The sequence below is a fragment of the Odontomachus brunneus genome, unplaced genomic scaffold (genome assembly GCF_010583005.1).
Source record: "Odontomachus brunneus isolate Ranch 3 - 2012 unplaced genomic scaffold, Obru_v1 Obru_scaffold_033, whole genome shotgun sequence".
Taxonomy (NCBI): domain Eukaryota; kingdom Metazoa; phylum Arthropoda; class Insecta; order Hymenoptera; family Formicidae; genus Odontomachus; species Odontomachus brunneus.
The window spans coordinates 1,545,059-1,555,120 of NW_022639483.1; the positions used below are offsets into that span (position 1 = coordinate 1,545,059).

Genomic DNA, 10,062 nt, shown 5'->3' on the forward strand with positions numbered 1-10,062 from the left:
GGGGGGGGGGGAGACGAACATCGCGACGGTGTTGACAGTCCAACGGCAAGTCCAAGTTCGATTACGGTGGATTACATCAACCGAGATCTCTTATGCGCGGCGCTTTAACATATCATGAATATGTGGATATCTCCCCGGTGTGATCACACCTTGTCCTTTAAAACGAACGGGTGTCCATCTTTTTCTACATTCCAATGACGCGTTCATCATCGTCGCGCCCGGCTGCATCTTCTTCGCGGCGTAAAGGAGGAGAGAAAAAAAATTCCGTCGTGACTTCATCCGCCTTTAGCGGCGAGTTACGCGCGAGATCTTCCTTCTCTCCTGCATCCTTGCAAAAGGAAGAGAAAAAGACAAGAAAAGAAAAAATATGATCATGCATAATGAAGAAAAGAGTCGCTCTCCGACCGGATTCCTTCCCAGGAACGTCCGATAAAATTACACCCCGTTAATCGTAATCTAATGGAACGGCGATCGCGGTAATCATTCGGGGGAACGATCATTCGTCGTTTAAAGAGATTGATTGCAGCGGGCGCGAGGTGAAGCCCTTGTCCCCCTCCTAAATAGACGTAGAAAACAGTGACGTAATGTGGGATCGCCCCCGAATGTTAATTCTCGATTCTGAACGGTTCCTCCAGAAAATATTGCAAATCAATTTTTTATACTCTAGTTCGTTTGCCTGCATTTTTATCGGGAAGTATCGTGGCCCACATCTTAAATGTCTTTCTAAATGTCTCTATGACGGCTCACTGCGTCGATCCCGATTTTTATCATCTTTCAGGGTGAAATGGATTTGGCAACAGACGGTTAAAAATTGCAATAAAGCGCAGTTGAGATGCTCCACGTTACGCAATCCACAGAGGATGGTTGATAAGAACGATGGAACGCGCTTGTTATCGCGTAACTCCGCATGCACACATAATTGCCATAATTACCCACGTTGGTATGGCTGAGTTGTAAAACCTCGCTTGAGTAAAGGAAAGAAAGCGAGGCTAATAAGCGAGACCGGTGCTAGACGTCTCATACTCCAGAATTTCGAAGTTACAACTTCTCAGACAACTAATTGTTGTGACTGACTGTACAAACATGACAGAAGCAGCCTTTTTCTATATGTTAAGGCCCGTTACGCTTCTGTGAATTACATATTTGTTTTGTAATAACTAAAATACAAACATGCAACAGCGTGATCATCTTACTCTAGCGGGTTCAGTTGCCTAATATAGCGCGGAACAAGAAGGCTACATATGAAATATGTATCCTGGTTAGAAGTTTTGGAATTTCTACGAAAGATCTTCACAGCTCTTCCGTCGACCCTTAATTATGAGTCAATTTTATTTCGCCCGCCCACATGCACGATTTCAATCATATTATGAATGAAAATTGCTATATATTATCCGAAACAGTGTATCATAAACTTGCAGAAACTTCATTCTAGCTAGTAACACGCCGCCTAACTTTTATTTATTCAAGATGGAGAATATTAATACAAACTGTCGAAAGGCTCGAAAATTTATTTTGCTATCGCTAAATCAGTTTTTTCTACTTTTTAACTTAATGTTATTTCGCTTTTAGTGAAACTCAGGGAAAAAATGCCTGTGTCCTAATTTCTGTTTCGCGATTAGGTATCCACTATGATGGATACTCAAGATAAATATCAAAAGAAGCACATGAGCAATGTACCTCGAGAGTCCATCTAGACCCAGTCTCCCCTAATTAATTTTCTCGCGGCATTTCGCTTTTGCCTCGTGTCATCTCCCGAAATCACGGCTCTTTCAAAGCACGATCGGAATATATCTACCTTTCTCACTCTCTCTCTCTCTTTGTCTCTCTGTCTTATAAATAGTATGATAATTGAAACACGAAATGCGCGAGATTAGCGCCGTGCGCGTCACATGGAGGCTCCAAATGCAAATCGTGACGATCGATAAGAATAAACGCATGGCTCGCGAACGGGGTCGCGCATTTATCAGCTGGAAACGCAAAAAATTCCCGGACAACGTGCACGTCTGGGTACGTCGCGTATCCTCGCGCGAAAAATGGAGGCCGCGACGCGCCTCCATTTGGAGCGTGAGCGCCCTTAGAAGAACGAAGGAAGAGGAAAGAGATCTCTCGTATGCGACGCACGTCGGCCGGCGTCGTCGCGGTTTTCGTCGACTGATGCAACCGTTTCGCCGAAGTGGACATCACTTTTGTCTCATTTGCAGATGGCCAGAAATTGAATATTGTCTCGCCATCGGATTCGAAACGAGCGAGTGGCCGGCGTGGCTAAATTCAGACGACGACCTTTCGCAGTTCTAGGCACCGGCATGACCTCAGGTTTGAAGTCCTCCCGAGGACACGAGAGATCCTGCACGCGTGTGCGTGCGCGTGCGTGCGTTCCGCACGCTCATCCGCAAATTTCGGACCGTATGCCGTAGCTCATTCGGAGTGGGAGGATGAGACCGGGGCCCACGGGGGATGGAGGGGGACTAAATAAGGTATTACCTTACCAGAAGGTCCCCGAATCTTCGGATGGAGGATATATAAAGCGGAAGGTGTGCACGAGATCTTAAGTCAGTGCAGTGAGAAGCTTCCGAGCGGCAGCTAGCAAAAATAATATCTATTTTTCAACATGAGTCGATTGGTGAGTTCCAGTTTCTCGTGCGAGAATAACAGACCCCGCGTTACGTAATGCGGTGGCGTGAGACATCTGTAGACCGTCGAATCTTCGATTGTCTCTCTTTCTTTTTTGTAAAGCGAGCGTGCGGCTTTATGGCGCAACCGGCTCTTCTCGCGATCCCGGACAACCATGATGCTAATTTTCACGCTTAGCCGTAAGAGAGAAAGAGAACGCACTGCAAAGGCCACACAGTCGTATTGTTAACAAGATCACACAGCTGGGACGTTTTAATTAACTGATAAATAATTGCGCAAAGTGAGTGCGCTTGACTAGAGAGCGCGCAATTGGTACAGGCAGTTCATCTTTTACACAATTGTGGACTCTCTTCTAAAAATATAACTGGTTGATACGCGCAAAAACGACATAAATATCCGAACTCTCGCTGGACTTTCGGTTACTAGAGATTTCATATCGTATGCATCGCAGTCTAAATATTTGTCATATATTTATTGATAAAAAACTCATAATTATATTGATTACTTGAAGAAATTGCAATGACGATTGAAATCTTCAGAAATGATAACTTTGCAACGTAAAGTATAAATTCATATATGAAAAGGGTAATAATGATTGCCGTTTTCTCAAGTGATTATCAGTCACGATATCTGAGTATATCCAGTCCCTGTACTGACTGTAATTGGCCGTTTCTAACAGCAAGTGACTCGTTCTTGGAACAAATTAAATATCAATATAAGCCATTAAGGTCAATAAGAGCCGGCAGGTATGATGTTCTTGTGTAATATCTTTATTTAATTCATTTAACATTTGTGCCGTCACTTGAATCTCTTGCTCAGCCAAGAAATTCTCTAATGAGCATAGATCCAAAGTTAAGGTAGTAAAAAAAATAATTGCGACATCTATCGTTTTAATGAATTTTAACGCACGTCTAAAAAAATCCTGAGGTTATCCTGAAGATTTTTTCTCATTCTTGAACTCATCGTAAAGGAAAGTACTAATTTTGTCACAACCACGCGTGTATTACGTGCTATTAAATTGTCGTCAAACGATTGATAACATTGTAGCTTAATAATGAATGAAAATTGTCATATTGTTATTGCAAATTAATTGTTACCATATTAATTGCTACAAGTTATTGTTAACGTAGAAAGTCCGTTAGTAACTTGAAATATTCATCGACGTTGAGCCATTCAGGGTCACGTCTTTTTGTCTCCTATCTCTGGAACCCGAATTGATCGAAACAAGTTGACCTTAGGGAGAATTCGCAATTTTTCTCAGGCAATCGTTTTGTTCGCTCTCGCGGCGGTGGCGGCGGCTGCGCCCGTCGACGACACCTCGCCGATTCCCATCGTAAAGCAGGCCCTGGACGGGCCGAATCCGGACGGCTCCTACAACTACCACTACGAGACCGGTAACGGCATCCAGGCCCAGGAAGAAGGCCAGCTCACCCACCAGAACACCGACGGGGAGGGGATGGAGGCCCGAGGCAGCTTCAGCTACACCGGCGAAGACGGTAATGTCTACCAGGTGACGTACGTGGCCAACGAGAACGGATTCCAACCGGAGGGCGCTCACCTGCCCACCGCACCCCCGGTACCGCCTCTGATCCAGAAGGCCCTCGAGTACATCGCCCAGCACCCCGAGGAGAACGAATCGCAATAAGGGACACGAGTTGTTTGACGGGAGACGGATAGATAGATAGTCAGATGAAGTATCGAGGACGAGTCTTGGGGGAGGAAGTGAGGTCGGGAGCGATCGAGCGCGCAGACCCGATCGGAATCGTCGCGAAGATCGACGAAGATTTCGACGCCCGCAAAGACGACGAGTCTCTTTTGAGGCTCACGTCGTCCCCTCCCCTCGCGGCTGGATGGAGCTCTGCGTCTCTGCGTTGTTGCGCTCGAACCTGTAATATTTTTCTCTCTCTCTTTTTGCACGACACCTGTGTACACGGACAATATTTCCGATGATATGCTGTAAATAAATTCTAATCGATATGCAAACTGTGTGTATGTATGTGTTGGATCGGTGCTCGTTCGTTCGTTCGAGGGTGGAATCCAGATAGACGGGTAGCTCGGGTTACGTTAATTGTCGCGTTTATGGTACTTTTAACGAGCGACGGCAGTTAACGAGACCGTAAAAGCGTCCGGGCGACCATAAAGTTACGGAAGAGTTTGGTTCTTGCGAATTTCTTTGCGCGCCGTTTCGCGAGAACTTCTTTTATGATCCGCTGCTTTATAGAGGTACACGGGACGACGGTGCGGCTCGTACGTACGTCGTCAACTAAGCAGGTGACCGCGATCGGTATTATACTCGACCGCGAATATCGATTTCGTCATCCTTCGAATTCCTACGTGTACTTAAAAAGGTCTTAGGTCCGCATTAATAGTCATTATTTGAAACTTGTCTCGCGTGAGATACCGAAATTTGAATATAGAGTTAAATCTGAGTTCTCTTCAAGCAACAACTATTAATACAAAACATAGACTCGTGATAATAATAGTTACTTGAAACTTGCCTCTCGTGAGACACTCAGATTGGAATTTGGAGTTAGGTGTGAAATTTTTAGTTGAATCATATGTGATATACGTGACATTGTATTTGTAATCATAATTCAGCTGAAAAATTCGCATCTAACTCCAAGTTGGAATTTAAGTATCTTGTTCGGAACAAGTTTCAAATGACGACTATTAATATAAGCCTCAGATATATCATAAATTGCACGTAATTCTTCGTATTCGAGCTTCGAAGAACAGAAAATTGCTCTCTAGGCGGAATCGCGAATTATTTGCAAGAGCACGCTGTGCTATTACGCAGTGCATTAATTGTAATGTCGACAAGGACAACATTTACATTAGCAAATCGTGATAACGCACAGCATATGAAAAGATCCGTAATTACGGTCCATGTTATATTAAATATCGATACATCCCGGTGGATCACGTTTATGTATTTGCAGACTAAATTTAACAACATCAATATGCAATAATAGCCTTTAATCCTTTCGGTACAGCGGAGTCCGATCGAAAAATGTTTCAATCGAACGGATATAACGGGACATTCAGTGGCATATATGCGCATTAAAGGATTCAATGTGTTTTTTATTCATTAAGCATCAACGTATGTTTAGCCACGAATGGTTATTGTCTTTATATCGAAAGGATTTATTTTAATTTTACACTGCTACAACCTTTGCGCTCCAAAAACACCACAGCAACGCCATCTAAAATTTTCAAAGAACTTAAAAAACATCACGAGACAGTGTCTGTGGGCTTTTAAATCTAACTCTAAACTTTAAGACTGCATACAAACATCTTTAAATATAAATTTCTAGTGTTTTAATTAATTTCTAAATTTAATTTCTAAATGTTTAAATTTCAAAAGCAAAGAATTTAAAATTTTAAATCCAAACTAGAGAGCGACCACACGCGCGCTCTTAATTATTTTTTAAACTAATTAAGTTGAATTAGTTTTTAAACTAATTAAGTTGAATTAGTTTTTAAACTAATTCAAGACCAAAAAGCATCCGCCACGGCACCTTCGAGTTTTATAAGAGATTTTAAATAGCGAGTGAAATTCTTAGAATGCAAATGACCGATAATGGACTTGCTCAACGAAGTTCTCATAGTGTGAGAAAAGTGAGTGCGTAATGCACGCGTTAAGCGACTCTGGATCATACTTACCTCATCATCATACATACGGCAGAACGTTACATACTTACCGAATTGATTTACTTGAGAGATAACGACGACGTGAAACGCCACGGAGAATAAAGATACACTCACAGGATATAAAAAAAGCAATTACATTTATTTATAAAAATACGAGATCATGCGCACAAACTGCTCGGAACATATGAGAAACGAAAGAGTCTCCGTTCGTTCCCAATTTTCCCTAAGCACCTTCCGACCGACGTCGGCTACCTACTACATGAGAAGCAACGTGACCCTCACTACAATTGACTCAAGAACGCTGTTGAAACGATCTCCTTGGAATTGTTTTTTTTTTGTGATAACCTGCTACATATGAAAAGTAACGCGACCCCCCGCTACACTCAGTTGAAGAACACGATTGAAACAATCTTCTCGGCATTTTTTCTATAAAAATACAAATTTATTGTGCGTCACATTGCGTGGACGAGAAAGAGAGAGAGGGAGAAAGTGCAGAGGATCTTGGCAGTGTCGCTGGGAGGGGAGTTGGACTGAGCGTGTTATTTTTCTCTTGTCTCACTTCATGCCAGTTACAGTTCAGTTTCGTTTGTTCGGGATTAATTTGTACTGGCGATTGTCGCGGGGGACCGCGTTGGACGTCGGATTGTCCTTCTCGATCGGCTCCGGGGTGCTGGGCTGCTTGGCGATCCACTCGAGGGCGCGCTGGATCGCCGGCGGGATCGGCGGCGGCGTCGGGATGTGGGTGCCGGACACCTGGGTGCCGAACTCGTCGGCGGTCCAGCTCATGGCGATCGGGGTGCCGTCCGGTGCGTTGTACTGCACCGAGCCCTGGATCAGCTGCGTCTCGTCCGCGGTGCCGGCGTACTTGCGACTGCCGCTCTCGCTCTGCAATATGCCACCCTCCGTCTTGTAGGAGAAGGAATAATGGCCGCGAGTGTCACCGAGATCCCGCGACTCGCTCACAATCTTCTCCGGCTCCTGGAAGTAGGGTCCTTGCCCGCGGGCAAACCCGACCAGAGCCACCAACAACTGGAAAGCCAATGACGGTCAAACATTTCGTCAATATGATTTAACTGAGAAACTCATATTTAATCCTGAACTTAAATATGAGTGCCTCACTCGAGGCAAGTTTCAAGCAACGACTATTAATACAGGACTCGAGACACTCATATTTAAGTTTAGAGTTAAATATGAGTTTCTCAGTTCCAACGTTGGGAACTAAGCTTGGAATCTTAAATATGCCTGAAATTTACCCACACCGACTTTTCAAACATGACCATTCTTAAAAACATGTGTTTCGTTTTTTCATTAGAACTTTCTTCAACATTATTGAGGCGCGGAAACATTAAAAGACTCATATTCTTCGATGTTTTTTACATCGACTAAAAAAGGAATCGAATTTAATCAAAATAATCGGCAAATCTTAGCTTTTCATGAAAGTAATCGTCTATTTTACATAAATAGGAGGATATAGATTTCAATAGTATATTATTAGTATATACACCGAATAAATATTTTTTTTTTTATTTTTCAGATAATGTTTCTTTCACTGTAATCGGAAACATTTTAGTTGATTGATGAAATTGATTATCAATTTATGATATCAATTACATCAAAGTTTGATTAATTTCATCAAATAATGTGAAATTATTTGCGATTTAATATATGACGATTGACCAATTTTGATTATTGATTTGCCGATTATTTTAGTCAAAGAAAATTTTGATCGATTAATGCCTAACATTGCAATGTCCCTTCTCGCTCTCTCTTGTCAATTGCAATTGCCTTCGTGTCGTTTGTGCCAAAATTGATGCACGTTATCGTGGATTCTGCTGGAAATGACCGCGCGGCGTCGATTTACATTGCGTATTCCTCATTAAAATTCACGCAACATATATGCATAATATTATCGATTAAAATGCATAATTATTCATAAGACCTAGGATTTGTGCAGTTTTGAAAACAAGCGATTTATCTGCGAAAAGTGTCGAGCAATTCGACCGTTGAATTGTCCATGGCGCGCCAAAAAACGTAAGCAATGCGCTTTACTTAATTACATTGGCCAATTACACTCGAGGCTTATCGAGAATATATAAGACTACTGTATCGTATCTACATCGCTCATTGTTTACGCTTTTCTGTGTACCGTGGTTTTATATCCTCAATATTACTCAAATCGTCTCCATAAATCTCGAAAAGATTTGTGATGTTAATTTCCTTCTTTTTTGTGACCAATAAATAACATTATTGTTGTTATTATTTATATCTCTGCGTTTGATCAAAATTTGCAGCGTCTTGAACGAAGAGTTGCGTTCACATGATTTCCAAAGGCAGCTGTCGCCGAGCAGTGATCGGTCAAGAACAGTAATCGTATTAAATAATGGTTAATCGAGTTAGACGTGATCCTATTGTCGATTGCGCCGTTCCACGTGTGCACACTGCGTCGTTCTACAGAATTCGGAATACTACTGGGCGCTCTTATACCGAGAAAAAAGTGTTTGGTATTTGTAACTAATAATCACACACACAGAGAAATAATGGCTATAAATCGTGGTTAAGAAAGCCATTTTTTAAAATTAGATTCTACTATAATATTAGTTGACAAGATAACTATATGCATGTTATCACTTTCCTTCTCGTGCTAAAACAACCAAAAAATGCTATTAAGCAAAAAATAATATGATTAGATGAATGTTTTCTCTCTCAGTGTACTCACAGCATACTATCAGTGACTAATGAGAAACACGCGATGAATATTTTGCCACCTCACTAAATTCGCTTTCATAGTCGCAAAGGTCACGTCAAAAATAGCCAGGTCGTCTCTCGCGTTATCTCTCGCGGATATCTCAATGGACGAGTTCAAAGGGGTAATCGGGACGATTGGTATCCGGCCAGGGGCAAGACGTAGCGAAAGGTTACGTAGTCTCGCGGAACGTCTCGCTCGAGGAGACGCGATCTACGGCGATGGCGCGACAGGAGTGCGAGCGCCCGCATGTACACACGGTATGTATGCTTTTGATCTTCGTCATGTTTGTCCCATAAAAGCACCAGAGATACCTTTCCCCGCGAAAGGTCAGGACAAGATGAATGTATTGGTAGGTGGGTCACGATACGTTCATTGCGCTGCGGCGAGGGGCACAAGAGAGGCAGCGGGGGAATCACGCGCGCTAATGACGCCACGTTACATTGCTCACGAACGTGACTTTTTCCCATAACGATAGTCTTCGATTAGAGTCCGATGGCCGAGACCGATTCGCTCTCTGTCCCGGTTTAACCGGCGTGCTTGAATGGCCAACATCATTCACTGGGCTCACGCGGCGCGATGGACAACCGCGATCAATGCGAACAAACGCGTTTCTCCGATGCTCTTCGAGAAGTGCTGATGTCACTTATGAATTTAAGTAATTGACTGTCACACATCGAACAAGACTTTTTCCACTACGTTTAACGCGAAAGTAACTTTCGGATTCACGGATTATCTCTAAACTTTAAACATTTTTTTAACTGTGTAATTTTCGAAGTGTACAATTAAATTGAGAATAGAAATAACAAGTAAGAGCTAATGTTGGTGCGGATATTTAAATTACGGAAAGATAATAATGTTGGCAGTATCAACGCATGTGCTAAATATTTTTAAAAACGAAAGAATCGTTTTTATTTAAAAATAAAATATATAAATTTTCTAAAATTTTTTATTTTTTAAATTTGAAAGTAAATTTTAAAAATTTTCTTGAAATTTTTAAAAATACATTTTAAATTTTCTTAAAATTTAGGAACATA

General features: G+C 42.2%; 2 protein-coding genes across 2 annotated transcripts in view; one reads left to right on the forward strand and one right to left on the reverse strand.

The window, feature by feature from the left end:
- Positions 1–2,479: 2,479 nt before the first annotated feature.
- LOC116843543 (flexible cuticle protein 12-like) lies at positions 2,480–4,614 on the forward strand. Its single transcript, XM_032814008.1, has 2 exons — positions 2,480–2,620; positions 3,893–4,614. The coding sequence occupies exons 1-2, from the start codon at positions 2,609–2,611 to the stop codon at positions 4,274–4,276; spliced, it is 396 nt and encodes a 131-aa protein (XP_032669899.1). The 5' UTR covers positions 2,480–2,608; the 3' UTR covers positions 4,277–4,614.
- Positions 4,615–6,402: 1,788 nt separating this feature from the next.
- Positions 6,403–10,062, reverse strand: part of LOC116843542 (endocuticle structural glycoprotein SgAbd-4-like) — a 7,509-nt gene continuing 3,849 nt past the window's right edge. The window contains exon 2 of the mRNA XM_032814007.1: positions 6,403–7,311. Coding sequence (XP_032669898.1) covers positions 6,859–7,311 — 453 coding nt within the window. The 3' untranslated portion in view covers positions 6,403–6,858. The remainder of the gene's footprint in view (positions 7,312–10,062) is intronic.